This window comes from Typha angustifolia, chromosome 7 (assembly GCF_048772165.1).
Source record: "Typha angustifolia cultivar Huaian chromosome 7, ASM4877216v1, whole genome shotgun sequence".
Lineage (NCBI taxonomy): Eukaryota > Viridiplantae > Streptophyta > Magnoliopsida > Poales > Typhaceae > Typha > Typha angustifolia.
In genome coordinates, this window is record NC_133245.1 from 16474880 (window position 1) to 16493461 (window position 18582).

The window sequence follows — 18582 nt, forward strand, 5'->3', positions numbered from 1 at the left end:
ACCCGACCCGACCCGTTACGTTGTATTTTAACCCGCTTCTATATAAATGATTGGGCGTGAGATTTATTTCTCCCTCCAGTCGTCTCTCTCCGGTCTGCTCGGTTTCTCCGACCAGTTCTTCTCCCTTCTCTCTCTTAGGGTTTTGCCTCTTGGACTGACGGCTTGGGGTCTCCAACTAGTCGGATCCCGCAGCGACGGAGAAGAGAAGAGTTTGCGGTGGCTTTTCCCGGCGGTGATTGTGGTCCTTGACGGGTGGTTGTCTCATCCTGGCGGTAGATCCGATTGGTAATGTCTCAATACGGTGGTGGTTGTATCCCTCGGCTTTGTTGGCCTCTCGGGTTGTTTTTCCTTTTCTTTTGCGGTGTCTTGTTCTCAGATGCCTTTTGATTTGGTTTGTGGCTTTTGGTATGGTTCCTCTAAGAAGAGAAGAAGACCCTTTGGCCTCCTATGACCTTATTTTGTCATTTTTCGAATTTTAAAATTAACAGCATACATCATGATCTTGTCTTCCTTGTAGAGAAATTTTGATATGGATTTCCTCCAATCTTTGTACTCTTAATTCGTACTCGACACTTAGCGATGATTAGATGATCGTTATCCCTTATGGAGACTGAAAAGATCTAATAAAACATATGTGCAGTGTTACAATGGACCCTGGTATGAAGCAACTCCAGCAAACGTTAATGGAGATTGAAACTGAAGCTGAAGAACTCCTTTTGGCAAGGCATCAGGTTAAAGTCAATTTAGTCGGTTTATGCTAGTCTTTGAATTTTGTAGTTTTAATTATAACTTTTGCTCTGGTAAACAGCTGGTTGAAAATGACAGACTGCGGAATGGTAACCGGGAGGCCTTAACAGCTCTCAGAAAGAAAGCTCGAACAACCAGAAGCAGTGTTCCATCGCCCTTTGAGGTTATAATGAAAGAGATTGAGGGAACCAAATCAAAGGAGTTAGTGAAGGAGATATGTCCGACCTGTGGAAATCATGATTCAAAGGAACATACATGGACGATGTTTCCAGGATCCGATATATTTGTTCGCATGCCATTTCACGCTGCACACACCATTTTAGAGAAAGGTACTTTCTAACTTGATGGTTGAAAGAATTAGTTCTAGACAATCTTGTGCTATTTGAATATTTCAAGATGGCCCTTCTGACCATGATATGTGACATACTAAGAGTAATTAATATTTAATCTGTGTAGTAGCCTCTGTTGTGATTGACTATGGGAGCAGAGATATTATCACATAAGGTAGACATCCAGAAAATTTTCAGAAAAGGCAAGTAATATTATGGGTTGTAGGAGTATTATTTTACAGTTCAAGGATTACCTTATATTCTAACCCTCTGCTTGTTGTCAGTCTTTGTTATGTTAAGCTCACTGTATGCCTAGGTGTTCATACCGTAGAGGTGCTTCACACATGGTCATTCATTTGTATAGGACTTGATCTGAGCACAAGCACGTTGGCTATTGTAAAGCACTAAAGCTAAACCCTAAATCCAGGCATACTTCATAAGGCCTCTATAGTGTCCTTTAGCGGTGTTGCCCAGAGGAGGGGGAGAGGGAATACTAATGGTATTTTAGGTTAAACATATTTTTTTCATATAAAATTGTTTATATGAGGTTATGAACTCTAATTGTCCCCTCCTAACAATAACTTTTTGTTCCCATCCATTTACTGTGATTGTGCTGGTTATCCTATAACATTATAGCATCTGTAACCACAAATGTGCAAGAATTTTACCTGTATTTGGCCAAAACTGTCTGGTTTCCAAAGAATACTGTCCATCTACTTCAGTTCCTCTATGTTAAACTGATCAAATGATCAAGAAATAGTTAACAGGCTGCTATATTTATTATCTTTTCTTGCGGTGCAGATCAAGAGCGATTGGACTATGAAACGAAGAAGCTTCAGAGCTATGTAAAGGAGAAATCATTCTTGATCTCAGAAAGAGGAGCCCTTGCTGACAAAGTCAGTCCTAGTATTATCAGGTCTATGGTCACCCTAACAGACAAACCTAAATAGATCTCAGGGAAGCACAGGTAACTAATGTACTTAATTATCAGTATACCAGACTAATTATGTTCAATATGTAATCTCACTTCCTTCAAAGTTCCTTTGGTTGATTGTATGAACGGTTTCTTTTATCTAATTGCGTACTAGCTTTCAAATTGTTGTTATTAATTAAATATCATAGATTTATTTGCATGAATATGTTTAAATCTCAAGCACAGTTAGGTATAGGACATCAAAGCCTAGTCATTTTTTTTACCAATAAGCATGGTCCATGAAAATTAGTCTTTTTATTTCTGTCTGTTCCATCTAAAATTGGGTTGCTACACTAATACAGCAACATCTCTGGATGGTGTGAAACGAAAAAGAAAGAACAGAAAATGATCATCAGGTAGGTAGCTGATATGTTGCCATATCACCCCCCTTACAGGAGATGAGCATTAAAGATGCATAGTTGTTCGCACTTTATTTAATATACAGATCTCTTAGGTTGTTCCTTTTCTTTGGCAAAAAGAACTGCTTTGCTAGAAATGCTCAAAGAAAACTATATAGAGTATGGGGATATGCATCTATCAGTGGCATAAGTGATATCCCACAAAGGTACATCAGGCCTGAAGCTAAAGTATATTAGCTGTTTGCCATGATGGTATAAAGCTTCTTGTGATTGATCTATAGTCTGTTAGCTGATTTAGAATTCTCCAAAGACGAGTCCGCTAAGCTTCACTATATATGCTTGTGTGGACTGGGGCTTCTTCCACCTAAGTGATATTTGAGAAAAACTGGCTACCGAACTAGTATGTCTAATTAGAACTTAGAGAAAACTTCATGTGACTATGGAATTGGAGTGCCACATGGGCCATAAAAAGTAAAAACTATTGTTTTAGTGTATTCATGTTGTTCATAGTCATTAGTTTTCCTAAATGGTGTTAAATTGGTATTTTTTTTCAACTGTACTTATTGGGTAATGATAGTTATAATTCATCCTGGAATTAATGAATTCTCCAAATTTGAACTATTGAATCAATCCAGATAGTCATCTAGGAATTGCATTTGTTTCCAGATACTGGTTCAGATGCTTGACAAACGACCCAGTAATTACTGAATTTTGATATCCTTTTTTTTTCCTATAATAAATCTTTTGTCCGTCAAGAATAAGCGCTGTTCCACTGTTAAAACCTTCCAAGCTATGACTGTCCTTTTTTTTCGAATCGACTAATAAGAGGACTATAAATTTTATGTTAAAACTGGGAAGCAAGTTTTACCAGAGGTAAATTCCATTTTACTCCAACCTATATATATATATATTCATGTGATATAATTGCAGCAAAATCTCAATGGACCTGAGTGCTGGAGGGTCAGTTGGCCAGGATCTCTTGTCCCTGGATGCAACTGGTCGAACTTCTAGCTAGAGCATGTCTACTCAATCCAATTTCTGCTCTTTTAAGTGCACAAAGGCTTGGCTATTGCCTTCGAGCTGCTTGGCTGATGTGCATAGGCTTGTCCGAAGGCTGCTTGAAGAAATCAGTGATGTCCACCTTCATTTTCTCGATTTCTTCAAGTACTCCATGGTTTATGGGCTGCAGCATGTAATTATTGTCAATGTTAAGATATGTTAATCTCATGTTTGGTTGTTGAAGCTCTATACTGTTAACATAACCGGCAGCCTAATTAAGCTGTTGGTCTTGCTAAGTTAACATCAAGTACTAATTACCAATTATTTGAATGCTGCTTGAACTAGTGTCTTTCAAGTTTTCTGGTGTATAGAGGATGTATGTGGATTACTAAAGCATAAATTTTGCAGTTGGGGACCTTGGGGTCAGACAGGGGCACAGAGAGGCTGATAAATAATTCCAAAGTCTTCTGATTTCAACTGAGATTATGGCATCTGTATAGACAAAAAATCAAAATTGCTCGTGTTTTTTGCAATCTGATCGGAAGGTCATAAGTTTTCTACTTGATCAAAAGCAAAAGTTACTACCACTTTACTGTAATTTTCAGATTATTTACGAAGTTGCTGACATGTAAATTTTGCTGGTTGAAAAAGTGGTTTAATAATCTGGGCTACTAGTTTCGTTGCTTTCCTTCTGCATTGATGTTTTTGTGTCCTTGTGTTAGATGTTACATTTCTTCACCTTCGGTTCTATGTCTGATACTTGGTATTTGATGTTGTGTATATGATATAAACAGCTTGTGTATGGATACCATTATGGGATATTGCGAAATGAAACCGCCCAATATCTTGGCTTTTGTCAAAAAATAATAATTTTGGTAAATAGTTTGGAAATTGTAATAGAGTGATAATAATTTTGCATGAGATAGCAAAATTAGTATCCTGTGGTTCTAGTATTGGATTTTTGGATTTGCATATCTAACCATCATAATTAGTTATAGACTGGAGATGGACAGTGCAAGTCATTAGTTTTTTGTATCATCTTTTTGTGTAGCTAATTTTTAGTCATATGCTCAGATGACTGAAGTCCAGTACTGTCGAATGCAGGCTTTGCAGATGCCTCCTGGGAGTTCAGCTAACAATGTCAGGCCTCTTCGTAGGTAAATATACTTGATATCTGAGATTACGAAACGCAAACAAATAGGTCGCATTTGATTGTTGCATAAAGGATAATATTCATGAATTAAGTTTTCCATATATATACTTTGTAAATGAACATTAATTTATTGATGTTTTACTCAAATCTTACATAGATATTACGCGAGATAATTTATACACAAAATTCTACCACAGGTGTAGGAGCCTAATAAGCATAATATTTTGTTGTAGACTAATAAATATATAAAATGATATTCTCTTTACAAAATAACTTTTTAAACATTTTTTTAAGAATAAAATATCAAACATAATTATCTATATAGTATTATATAAACTATATATCATGATGATAATTTGATATTGTCATATAATATATTTTATTAATAAAATGATAATGAATAATTATAGATTAATGTTTGGTTTAGTTAAATATATTATAACTGAGAGTCAATATGTAATTAAGATAGAAACCAAACACTAAAAAATAGATAAATTTTTAGTGACACTGACCATGTCACTACAGTTTATTATTATAACTAGAGTGGTAAGACTGGCTGCGTTAAAGGAAAAATCTGTGAACCATCTTTTTGTGAGATGTCAGTATGTGAAGAAGCTTATTGAAAAAACTTTTGCTATTAGAATGACCAGTATCTACACGTGCTAAAGATTAATTTTTTGACACAAAATGAATGAAAACAATGGACTAAAGAAGTGGACTCTCATTAGGATTGTGGCCCTCATGCTTAATATTTGGTTTGAAAGAAATTGTCAAGCGTTTACTGACAAGCTCAAAACTGTGGAAGACCTCCAGCATATAATAACCTCCCTATTGTTTTTCACTGGCCAAGTCTGTAGCGGGAGAAGGCGGTAATCGACCATTATATTTAGTTGTAAGGGAGGATAAGTTGTTTTTTGTTTGCCCTTAGGCTTGATAAGTCCAAACAGTTACGTTCCGATGTGATGCTTTTTATTTGTTTCAATGTTTTTTTGTCAAAAGAAGAATGTATACACTTAAACATGTATTTAATTTGCATATGCACACAAGGTTATTCTTAATAACTCCCTATGTACCAACTTAATGAGGCCATTATTGAGTGTATAGTATATAGTTGTCACACAGAAGCTAGGGCAAGTCTCTATAATCGTTTATCTCATTTTTCTACTATAGCCACTATCGGGTGTTGGATTCTGTACTCGGCTCACCTCATTGTCGGATAGTGATGGGTCAACAAAAATTTCCACTCTAAAAGTGGGAAGAAAGGGAGAGAAAGGAAGAGGAAGCCAACTTTTTCCTTTTTCTTTCTTTTTGTCGTATATATACTCAAGGACAGAAAATTTTACTTACGCATAGATGTTCTTATTTATTTATTTATTTTGCAATGTTTTAATGTCTCTAACTATCTAATTTATTTCGTCTCTTTTGGCAATGTAGGTCAAAATAATAATAAATTATCATTATATCCTCGCCTTCTCTCTATTTTGTTTTATATTCATGGAGTATCATAACCATTGCTAATTAATGTTATTACTGTGTGTGGCATGGGCTTATAAATTCTCCTTGGAGACGTGTTAATTGAACGTAATAAAAAAGAAAAGGAAATGATGGACAGAGTGATCCTCAGGTTGATAATATAATTATCTTCTCTACCAAATGAAAGCAAAATTTATTATTAGTCTCCTATTTTCTGCACATCCGACAGTGTAGTAGATCCCACTGGAACAAGTTCCGGTGGGAAATTATTAATAGATGTAGTTAGTGAACCACCAGATCCTTCCAGGAACTTCAGGTGTAGTTACGAGTTCGCCAATTAGATCGGGCGACGTGTAAGGTAGTCAAATGCTGCCTCCCAGCATTACAACAGCTTTGTAGGGCACCACTCATCTTGCGATCGAGAAGGCCGTAGGTTCGACGAAAAGTTATACAGTTAGGCTTGGATAGCATATATGGTGTTGTTCACCTGCACGCAATAGCTCAACTACGTTTAATTTGAAATAATGGCTCGGTATTACTTAAGAGTTTGAATTGTGTAGCTTAGTGCTATGAGAGTATTATGAGTGTTGATATAGTTGCGTAACATATTGTATTATCCAGAATATTATGAGTTGAAAAGGATGCCTTTAGCTTTTTAAATAATATAAAATAAATTTATCAAAAATATATTATTTTTATTATTAACTATTTATATTATATCATATGGATAATTATCATTCTAACATTTACATTCGGTTTTATCATCTCAGAGAGTCCTCTGAATTGATTTTTACCCGGATAGTTAATAAAAAGAAAATATTTATTTACACGTAAAAACTTAAAATATCTCTTATTTTACAAACTTTCTTAAGGATATTAAGGTTATTTTGTAGGTGTAGTTAACCTGAAAACTAATAGCAAAATTTTGAGGCATTAAAATCCAGAAGAATAATTTATTGGCACTTAAGAGTGTCCTCACTTCTAAAATAAAATGTTAAAATATCTAAATATTTTTCATGCTGCTCTAAATTTTGGTCCCCCTTTTATAATAAATAATTAACTTAATTTATTTAATAATAACCGATCATTAAAGAATGATTAAATAATAAATATCGTCCAGTAGTTATCATAATACGAGTAGAAAATAATACCCTGGTTTTTATAAATTATTCCAAAAATAAAAAAGAAAGTAGTCAAATGCTGAAAAGGCTGTGATGCTGTACGTAAACCGACAGCCAACTAACTCTCGCGAGCGTCCGGAAGAATAAATTAATGGCACTTGATAACACGTTGTAGTTTTGTACGTAGATACCATGAAACTTTCACCCCTCCTTCCGCAATATAACTACGGAAACTTATTACATCCATAGATATTATACTTATACCTTGTTCTGTTGACACTGGTTGGAACCGTAATATTGGGAAAAGTCAAGGGCTAAGAGTTGCAGAGCCGTAACGAGGGCGTGACCACGACGTCACCAACTAGGAAGGTGCATACAAGCTTCCGGGTGTCAGAGCCGCACAGGGGGCAGTGCTTTTCGGAAGTATCCGATGGGGAGGGACCACGTGTACACCCTCCATCAGTACGCCAGTTTCGGATCGGACGGTCCATATTGCCGGGGCCGACTATTCCGCGACGTGATCCGACAGCACTCGTCGAGTTACCATTTCACCAAACCCTTTGTAATCGAGGCAATACTCCCCCTCCTTCCACTTACCATGCGGTAAGGGTAATTATATTTAATATTTAGATAGTCAAATTTAACCTTGTCGTTGTGCGTTAACTGTGAACTTGGGTTCGATTACGTCGGTAAAATTTCGCTTATATAAGCAGTTACACCGTTCTAGGAAGTCCATTAAGTGTGAAAAAAAGAAGAGGTTTGACGACTAGCTCTCTTAATTATACTTATATCACTCTTCGCTCTTCACTCTTCATTCTTCACTCTTCAGTGGAGAGTAGAGACATCGGTATTGGTAGGAGCTATATATAGACAAAGGATTAAGGAAGTGAAGATGATGATGGAGTACGAATGGGGCAACCCAGCAGCCACGGCGGCGGCAATGATGCTCTTCGGGGATAACTCCGGAGCCGACACCGGTCAGCACGATCGCACGATGTTCGATCATTACGTCGGACAGGGCCTCGGGAGTATCGGCGGCATGGGCGGTTTCTTCGGGCAATCGCAGCCTTTGGTGGCGGCAGCGCCGCTCTTCTCGCCGTCGTCGACGTCGTCGTCTTCGTGTCACCAGAGGTACGGCATGGCATTGCCGCCGCATGCGCCAGCTAGGATCGGGCTGAACCTCGGTGTCCGCACCTACTTCTCGTCGAGGTCGCCAGAGGACGAGCTGGCCGTGGCGCCACGTGTGTTTCGCCGCCGGACGCGCACAGCTCGGTGCCAGGTCGATGGCTGCGGTGCCGACTTGACGAATGCGAAGCACTACCACCGCCGCCATAAGGTGTGTGAATTCCACTCCAAGGCTTCGATTGTCATCGCCGCTGGCCTATCGCAGCGCTTCTGCCAGCAATGCAGCAGGTAGAGTTTTATATCTAATACCATGCTAGATAACTAGTTGATCCGAAAGTTTAACCTAATAACATCTGCATACATACGCATAGGTTTCATGTGCTATCGGAGTTTGATCAGGGAAAGAGGAGCTGCCGGAAACGGCTGGCCGATCACAATCGTCGTCGTCGGAAGTCTCAAGACCTATCAACGGCTCCGATCAACTCGCAGGCTACCATTACTACTACTACTACTACTACTGCAACAAATGATACCTCTAAGACCAACCCTTACAGCATCACTAGTGTTACTGCCACCACCAACCCCGGAGTAAAGAAAGAGGTCATATTCACATCCATCAGCAGTAACAATATTTCTGATAACAATAATAATGATAACACTAATAATAGCAACACGGAGTCGTCAGTGACTCACGTATCATCATCTCCGGTGGCGCCGCCGCCGCCGCCGGCACCTCATATGTCCCTCGGGCTCGGATGCGGCATCTCGCCAGCTAGTTTTCCTCTCCTGCCGCAACTCGGCGATTTCCGTGGCACCGAGCAGAGGTTTTCCAGCTGGGTTGATGAAACCGAGGACGATTACAGCATCGGAGGGATCTACCAGAATAAGTAGGTTATTAGTTTTGAGTATTTCTAGCTTCTGTCTTAGGAGATTGTTCGTTGTGTCTTTCGATTAGTTCTCTTTAGTAATAAAAGTCATGTTAATCTCAACTCATGGATGCAACCTCTTCTCTATCTCTTGGTTATTAATCTAGCTTCTAACTATGAAGTTTAAAAAAGAGAAAGGTGACAAAGTTTAGCAGTACAGTTGCATGCTTTTAAATGTTATTGTCTGAATTAATCTATGATTAAGGAAATATAATAAACAAAAACTTAAGCAGCGATTCCTAACGTAAGGAGAAAGGCATGGCTTCTGATGATCTTGTCAGCTTGCTTTAGGAGGAGTTGAGTTGGAAGCATAAGGCCAACGGAGATGGAATCTTCTCCATTCCCAGAGCAAGAGTGAGATGGAGACTGTTCGGAAATCTTTAGTGCATATTTATTAATGTTATTATTACTACCACTATTCACTCACCTGAGGAAGCTTCCTGCATATTGGTACCTTGATATAAAACAGTATCTTATGGAATGCCTTAATTTGTTCTCATGCACATTAATTAATTCCTTGCACTCATTTTGCTAACCTTTTCTCCTCTACTTATATGAAACCTATGCACGTATCATACGTTACGACTAATATGATAATGAAAACCAACAGAGTGTAATATCAATAAGCATGTAGTGTGTGTCCCAAGTGAAACTCTAAGATCCCCCATTAATTATTCTCCTTTCAAAAGATACTTCACAAGAGTTTGATCACTTGAAAGTTAAGTGTATTATATAATTCTTACAAGAATTTTTATATTTTATATTATAATATTTTTATTCACTTTCAAGCTCAGACACATGTTGATAGGTCCAAAAAGTAGGTATGACTTAAATAGATAATATAATTATTTTTTAGACTAATAATTAAATTTAATAGATTTTATATCCAATCAGATGTATTGTAGTATTAGGGTCTTTTTAAGTGCTTGATGGTCTCCCTTTCGCTACTTACCTTACATATGTTTTATGTATTATTTAAACTTAGTACATCTGAAGGAATTCTTTGCTACAGACTGCAATTATCTTGGCGAAAGAACTATCAATGCCTGCAATACCAAGCTCATATCCTAACAAGTTCCTACAAACAAAATAAGAACATAAAAGGAGTTTTTTCTTCACATGTTTAATTTATTTTTGAAACTTAAAAAATTATTATAAAAATTCTAAATCATCCAAAAAATATGCCAAATTTTATAAGGAGAAAATTCTATATAATTAAGTTTTTGGATTCATGGACTTTTAAATATAAACAACTGGCTTAAATACAAATTTCTCACATACTTATCAAAGTTATTAGAGGATTCAAAAAGCACCAACGAATTATATTCCGAATTCTAAACACATCTAATCTTATATTTAAAATTTTAAAAAACATACTATACACACCTAAAACTAAAATAAATATCCATGATGAATAGATTGGTCAAGAACTAAACAAAAAGAGGAAAAGCTCCCAAAAACTTTGTATCTTGCAGGCTCCCATTGGCCGACATTACTTTGTTGTTCTTCTTTTGGGTCGGCATTAATTACGATATTCGTGCAGGCTGGATGTACTTTTATCTAAAGTTAGCGATCACCCGTCATGCAAAGCTAGCATCTGGCGTAGTGAGATAAGCCTTGCTGACGAATCCAAATGTCTGCCGTACTCGAGAAACATTTCTTTTTTGTTGTATATTTATCTGAACTAAGGTAGTAAAAGAAAAGAAAATTAGTGACATTTGTACAGCCAGACATGTAGCGAACTTTTGAGAGCAGCGGTGAAAAGCTGATGTTTTGACCGACCCGCTCTTCACAGTTAAATAAAGGGAGAACCAACCATGCTCGTGATAGAAAAGATCGTAAATTCAACTCTGTTGATTTGATAGTACGGTTAACTTTAAAAATAATTTGACAATGCAACGATTTTAAGCAGATCTCGATTGTATTTAATTTGAAGTAATTGTTCGACGATATATATATCTTAAAGCCTAGAATAGACAGTTAAAAGCTCAGTGGAGCCTAAAATATCTTTGTATTTAAGAAAGGTGGTCATTTATTCGGTCCATATTTAGCCTTCGGACTCATAAGTTATTTATATTTACAATCAAATTACTTGTGGTATAGTAGTCGATTTTTACTTAATATTATTTGCTCAGTAATATTAGTCCTCTTAAAAAAGTTTTATTGATCTAAGTTTCTAATAGACAAACAAAGCGATCTAATGTAACTTTCAGAATCCCGGATTGGACGTTGATTTAGTCAGATTTTGGGCTGGGTGAAGTAGATCGGTGAAATACTCTTGAGAAGTTACTGCTACAAAGAATTATACAACTCCAAGAATGTTTAAATTCTAACTTTTCGAATATATCTTGTTAGCATAAAGAAGTGGTACCAAGACCGAGAGTAATTCAGGGGAAAACAAGAGGGAGTGGAGCAATCAAATATAGAAACCACTTTTCACCAAAAGGTGTCATAATTAATTAAATCCAAGGTATTGTTGAATTGGTTGACAAATATGTCGAACTAGATAGTAACAACTTTTAGTAAAGATGAAGTAGTCTCAAACTACATGCGTTTCCTCGAAAGATTTCCAAATATCAGAGCAATCCTCTTCTTCATCCTTCGATTTGCTCCTTCCTGAGAGGACTCCAAAAGAAGTGGTTGGCACCTGCATGAGATCCAAGGTGACATGGTTTCCGGACTCTTGGAAGTGGCTCCAGCCATCAGTAAGCTGCTGTGATTGAGATGGCACCTGGTTCTGATGTTGCCAGTGAGGGATTGTCGAATGGTTCATCGACAAGGAGTTGTGCCAACCACCTCTGTCGGAGAACAGTTGCTGGGCAAGTAAGGCGGCGCGGTTCTCTGCAATGAGCTCACGAAGAGCAGCACTGGATCTAGAAGAGAGATCAGAGGTTGAAATCCAAGGAGAGGCCTTGGATGACAGAAGAGAGAGAGCACGGCCAGGTGAAGTAGAGCCGTGAGAAAATCTGTGACCCACCACAGTGCCTTCTGTGAAAAAGAGAAAAGAAGACAGGAATAAGAAGAATAGTTCAAAGACATCGATAATCCAGAAAACTGGGAAAAGAAAACCACCAAAAACAAATAAATAATGGCCAAGAGAATGTCAAACATTCAGTAGCTATAGTGCATTGTTCTACCCTCAATTACAGCTTAATTCCCATTCTATCATTATCCACAGGGTTCTTGTGATCTGGAAAAATGTAAAATGGTTTGAAATTTCAAACCTTGATTAACTTGATACTCTGTTGGCTAGCTAGTTAAAAACCTATCTAGTGATTTCCAGATTAACGACCTTGCAGGAAGACCAGGAGTCAGCATTTCATATCTAAAAATATAAAAAACCTAAAGCATTAGAATACTTAGGTTCATGCCATCACTGAACAATTCAACCTGCTAATAAATCCTGGCACAATGAATCGCATGCCGAGATGAACACATTTAGACATATTAACAAGGTAGATATCGGACTATCTGCAAACTGAAGTATTAAATCCTGGCACAATGAATTGCATGCCGAGGTGAACACATTCAGACATATTAACAAGGTAGATAATGGACTATCTGCAAACTGAAGCATCTTATACCTTACTAGTTGTAAAGTGCAAGAGCACTCTCAGATTAAACCTCCCAGAGAAGGAAAACAAACGTGCAAAAGAACTGGGTGCATTTCTATACTTCTAAGATGGAGATGCGTTCTTATCTAATACAGTGCATTGTAATACTGACATAATGGAAGGCAACTTTTAGAAGTGAAATTTGACTCCTGTGATTAATTGATTATCAAGCTTCACAGCAAAATATGAATGTGCTAGGTCAAAATGTATTGGGCTGAAGACGAATTAACAGTCGTGGGATTATAGGCAAATAGAAAGGTCAACTAGTTGAATTGCAGGAATCAAAGCATGGATTGAAAATTTTAACACTTGCAAAGTATTAATATGTGAGTATAGAAGAGCTCAAACACAAAACCGCTATGTAGCAACAAAACTAATATACGTGCATCCACTTAAAAGGTTCTTGCTCCATGTCTAGGAAGACAAAGCACCGGTTGTATCATACTTCAATTAACGCCCATAATCAAGCATAAAGATGTAAGTTCAACTCCAATAAATAGACATATCAATCAAAAAATCAACAGATTGATTGTCATAAAATTTTACAAAATATGTCCATCTTAACACTTCAAAAAGCTTTTGCTAATAAATATCTTAATTCTTCTTACAAATTAGAACATCCAACCAAGCAATATAATTAGCTATAAATTAACTTTGCATTACATTTTTGATATAGTTCTACTTTATAACCTTATGAATTAGATTTTGATATAACAATACTATAGAAAGAAAGGTAATCGTGTAAGGCACAAGAATTAGATACTTAGGGGGACCTACATAAGGGAAATGATAGTACCTGGAGGCACTCTAAATATCCTAATAATATATAAGATAAAAAAAGAAGAAGAATATTTGCACTGATTTATTAGTTTTTCAATCCTTCAGTGTAACTAAAGATAATCCTCTCTGATTTGTTATGCAATTAGAATGGTTGTGCAACACCATACATTCTAAGACTAAAACAAAAACTTAAAACAGAGAATGCATCTAATGTGAATCCAACACAATGTAAGGGTGAAGGAAGAGACTGGTTGATTAATACATCGAAGCCATAGAAGTTATCAGTTTTATCTCTAGTTACAGTAAAGAGAAAATGGTGCTAAGAGTTCACGGCGTTGTACAATTAAGCCGTAATTTTGTTTTCTCAGATGTACATTGACAGTAAGGATGGCTGACACTAGATCATACGATTTGGTGCATGATAGAAAGAAAGGATACACAGAACAAACACGGTCTATGTTTGATTAAAGACAATGGAGTCACAGGTAATGAGAGACAGGAAAGAGAAACAAACCAAAGTAACTTTCCTACATGACACTTGAAAAAATGAGCAAAAAACCTGCAATGAGGCATCAACTACCAACAAAATCTCAGATGTCCAAAATATTGCAACTTGAATTCCATATTAGGTGCAAAACCCAGAAACGCATGTAGATAACAAGACCGAGTGACAGAATCACTTGCTTTCAAATATAGCTACATAAAATGCATGGTATGAAAGTATTCTAAGCTCTTTTAATTACCAGAACCTCCAGGACACACGAAAGAGTGACATGTTTCGACACCATTAGATTTATGAGGTCGCAGGGATATTGAAAATAAAAACCTCCTTAATATCTCAAAAAGTGATATTAGATTTGATGCCGCAGCAATCTCACTGTAGCAATCTGGCAGACGACTCCTAAATAACATTGAGCACTAGGTTGTACTAGCTCCATCATGTTCTACAGTGACACCCAAATTAATAAAAATAAGCGAGTGCTCCTCCCATGGCATGAAGGGTTGTGAAGTCGGCAACAATGTCGCCATTAAAGCGCTGCCACCGCGTGCTGGCATGATTTGACAGCATGACAAGACACTTACTAATATTTCATAAATCGTTTACTCTGCTCTTCTCTTTCCAAACCCTAACCCTAATTTATATCCCTATTAAAATACTCCGCCCAAAACCCCAACTTTATGTCCAATCGCAAACCTTCCCGGTTTCCCGGCGTCAAACCTCCTTATTATAATCCAGATGTAATTTTCTTATGTTCTCTTTACTTCCACTAATCTACTTTTAGCATACCTACTCCAAAAACAAATCCGCTTTTAATTTTCCAACATTTTTTTATATCCTCTCACCGAGCAGAGGAGCAATTTTTTATACAAAGAATTGGAAATTGTACCGAGAGAGTGCGGCGACTTCCTAACGGCGGAATCGTTGGCGTTGCCCTTCCTCCGGCGCTCGTTGTGCCCGGCGAGCCGCCTCCTGCAACTCCTCTTCGAGTCGTCGAACTCCGAAACCAAATGGAACCTGCCCAAAATTTCTCGACTTAAGAACTCCAAAAAATCTCAATCCGGATCAAAAAAAATCAAGAAATATAATGAAATTAAACCTGCTGCATTGCTGGCAAAACCTCTGCTCGGCGCCGAGCACTGTAACTTTGGGCGCCTTGGAGTGGATCTCGCACACTTTATGCCGCTTGTGGTAGTCCTTGGCGTCCACTAGGGTTTTGCTGCACCCCTCGACCTGGCATCTCGGCACCAGCATCGCCCCCGCCGTTGATGACTTGTCCCTCTTCGCCGCGGGGGACTCCTGGCCGCCGGCGTAGTAGGGCCGCTTCCCCAGCTTGAGGCTTGTGAGGTGCGTGTGCTGGTGGTGGTGGTCCCCTCCGCGGCTGTGGTCCCCGGAGGGGGCCACGTGGCGGTCGGGGAACGGGGAGCACGAAGGGGAGGAGGACGGCGCGATCCCGAGGCTACTGTTGGCTGTGTGTTGGGAAGGGGAGGCGAACCCGAGATTCCAGAAACCCCAGGAAGAGGGACCTCCATGCCCGCCACAACTCCTTGCTGCTGATCCACTTCCGTTTTCCATTTCGGAGACTTCTACTACTACTTCTACTACTACAACTACTACTACTACTATTACTACTACTACTAATTACTACTCTCTTATCTTTCTGGTTCTTCCCTTCCTCCTACTCGTCTCTCTCCCGATTGCAGTACCAATAATAACTATATTGTCTCCTAAAAGGGAAAACCAGGACAAAATTGGTCCCTGTTTGCTGCGAATGCTACAGCTGGGGTTGCAGACCGGTGGGCTAGGGGAAATCCACTTCCATGCCTAAATAGTAATAACGACACTTTTCATATAAAGCCCTGCCCTTAATTAAACTTTATTCTCCTCCGAAAGTGAGATCGGGGGATGGGAAAACGAAAATTCGTTGAAATTTTCGGGGTAATATGCAAAATACATGATAAAGAGGATGAGTGGGTGTCACGTGCTAGGGAGACTGTAGACCCCAGCGCAGGGAGAGGCGGGGCCCCCACACGTGGATCGAGGTGATTGAGTGAACCAATCGAGAGATGGTGGGGGTGAGGTGGGTGACAAGACCCCCAGGGTGGCATTAAACGCGGCGCTCTGACAAAAGGCTAGATCCATATCAAATGGACTCTCTCTCTCCCCCTCTCTCTCTCTCTGCACACAGACTAATATTATTTTATTATTGTTAGTTTCTACTCTCTCTTTCTCTCTCTCTCTCTTTTTTACAATTACGCCCCTCTAAATTAGGGGGGGTGGGGGGTGGGGGGGAGAAGGAGACGTGTTAATTTGGGTAACTTGTCGTACATTCCAGCAAGTTATCAGGGGGGAGTTTATTCAACTTTTTTATCCTTGGAATATCGTTATCCGGATATGCTTCTGGACTTTATTCCGAACCAAAAGGACGACCCGTGCTTTGAGAATATCTAGAAAGGGAAACAAGGATATCCCCCCTTTACACGCTTATCATGAAGCTTGACTCATGCTATCATTTCAGTAATTGCTCATCTTATTCGATCCTGACTATACTCTGACTAAGTTTTGAATAAGTGGGACCCATTCATTTTGATTTCAATAAGACATCTAACGATAAATAGAAACTGGTCATGGGAAAAGACAAGCGCAGGCTAATGAGCTAATTCACTCACAATCAACAATCAATCAGCTATATGACTTAGGAGCCACAGTTATCCATATATAATAACACAAATGGAGCTAGTGTCCATATGTTCTCTTTGTTTACGTGGAGGATTAACACAAGTTGGACTGAGTTTTTTTTATTATCATCATCAAAGTAAGCTCTTTTGTTCGTTCTATCTATATATCTATTAAGATGTTATTATTATTATTATCTGAGAGTATGCACTTTGGTAGAAGATAGTTAACCCGTCCTGATCCAGACCTATTAATTCCATGTATGGGCAACTGACAGCGTGGCAGAATCTATTTATTAATATTCGTCCGACTTGCTTCTGAATCTGCTGTCGTAACTTATAGATCCCTGGCCCACGTATTTGTCAAGGAGCTACTGCATGCATGATGCATGTAGGGATCCGACGTGGCAGAGATGAATTTAACTAAGCTAAGACTAACCATAGGATCATCTGGGTCCATATGGACTTCTTCCTACTGCTTAATTGCCAGGGTCCAAAGCTTGTAAGCTTTGGAGTTGGGCCAGACTCTAGTCGGGCCGGGGTAGAGCTTAAGCTTCAAAATGGAGCTCCAAAATTTAGCCATAAGTATTTAATTTTACTGATGACACGAGCTACTAAAAGAAAATTAATTTCTACCATCACGATGCCATGTCTACTTTTAGTTATCATGGATGCACATGTAAAGGTAGGACTAGTCGTCAAAGAGACTACTTATAAATAGGATGGTGGAGTCCACTGCAGTGCAATAAAGGGCACTGTAGTTACCAACTCCTGCTGCTTGTTTGGTACAAACCTATTTTCCTACGGAAAAGGTTGGTAGTTCGGCTTTCATGGTCGGCCAGCTCAAAGATAAAAGACATACCCTCACACAGTATATATATATATATATATATACATACACACAGAAGAGAGAGTTTAGGAAAAGTTTCCACAAAGTATTATTCACCTATTCTTTTCCCATATGGACGGAAGTAGAAGTATTACTTTATGCTGCTTCTCGCTTTACCTTATTCCAACTCGTTAGTTGTTGCCCGAAGACCTTGGGAGATAAATTATCTTGCAAGGTAATATGAAGGAAGAGGCTCGTGAATTATGATAAGCTCTCTCGCTCTCTCTCTCTCTCTCTCTCTCTCTCTCTCTCTCTCTCTCGCACAGACACAGAAGGTCGAAGAGACAGAGAGACAAACAAAGGCAGCAGACAGGAACAAATTCCTCGGAAGAAGGAATGAAAGATTTCAATTAGTTCACGAGAATGGCATAATAAACGGGGATGCAGTGAGGCTAAGGGTAGTACTAACTACTAACTAGTAGTACTACTCACGCACCGAATGATCTTTGATGCAGGAGACTGAGAGACCTCTAAGGCTTACTTGTATCTCCCCCAGCGTGGAGACCGACCCTTATCCATTACTATTCACGAATGTGGTGTATAAGTACATCTACATGTATATAGATGACTACGTACGTAGTACCCTTTTGTTGTTGTTTCAAGCCGCTGGTCTGAATGAAAGAAAATTAAGGATCTAATGCTCGGTCCTTTTGGTTACGTGACACCTATAAAGCACTACAGCTACGTTGCTTGCATGGTAGGGTCAACTCACATCCCCATTTCTTCTTCTTCTTCTTCTTCTTCTTCCTTTCACAGCACCAATTAATGGGCATTACACTTACATAATTGTATCATAACTTGTATGCCAAATACTATTACTACGAATCGCCGAAATATTAATATGAAGTACTATCACGCAGCTTAGTTGTTTTTGTCTAGAAGATTGGAAGTGTGGCCTAAAAGTAATTCGGTCGAGAAAC

At 38.5% G+C, this 18582-nt stretch overlaps 3 protein-coding genes across 6 annotated transcripts; 2 read left to right on the forward strand and 1 right to left on the reverse strand.

Annotated features, from left to right (window-relative positions):
• Positions 1 to 79: 79 nt before the first annotated feature.
• LOC140763706 (uncharacterized) lies at positions 80 to 5965 on the forward strand. Of its 4 annotated transcripts, XR_012104876.1 has the most exons (6): positions 80 to 285; positions 641 to 731; positions 809 to 1076; positions 1878 to 2043; positions 3816 to 3952; positions 4512 to 5965. XR_012104876.1 is itself a non-coding variant. In XM_073102013.1 (5 exons), exons 2-4 carry the CDS (start codon positions 648 to 650, stop codon positions 2024 to 2026), a joined length of 501 nt encoding a protein of 166 aa, XP_072958114.1. In that variant the 5' UTR covers positions 80 to 285; positions 641 to 647; the 3' UTR covers positions 2027 to 2043; positions 4512 to 4818. The 4 variants fall into 4 exon arrangements, 3 of the variants coding, with proteins under 3 accessions (XP_072958114.1, XP_072958113.1, XP_072958112.1); XM_073102013.1 differs by lacking the exon at positions 3816 to 3952 and having other exon boundaries at positions 4512 to 4818; XM_073102012.1 differs by lacking the exon at positions 4512 to 5965 and having other exon boundaries at positions 3816 to 4479.
• A 1918-nt stretch (positions 5966 to 7883) lies between these two features.
• LOC140763267 (uncharacterized) lies at positions 7884 to 9276 on the forward strand. Its single transcript, XM_073101377.1, has 2 exons — positions 7884 to 8567; positions 8651 to 9276. The coding sequence occupies exons 1-2, from the start codon at positions 8047 to 8049 to the stop codon at positions 9168 to 9170; spliced, it is 1041 nt and encodes a 346-aa protein (XP_072957478.1). The 5' UTR covers positions 7884 to 8046; the 3' UTR covers positions 9171 to 9276.
• A 2356-nt stretch (positions 9277 to 11632) lies between these two features.
• Positions 11633 to 16332, reverse strand: LOC140761906 (squamosa promoter-binding-like protein 7). Its single transcript, XM_073099433.1, has 3 exons — positions 15198 to 16332; positions 14988 to 15115; positions 11633 to 12193 (listed from the first exon to the last, which is right to left on the reverse strand). The coding sequence occupies exons 1-3, from the start codon at positions 15671 to 15673 to the stop codon at positions 11745 to 11747; spliced, it is 1053 nt and encodes a 350-aa protein (XP_072955534.1). The 5' UTR covers positions 15674 to 16332; the 3' UTR covers positions 11633 to 11744.
• Between the last annotated feature and the right edge of the window lie 2250 nt (positions 16333 to 18582).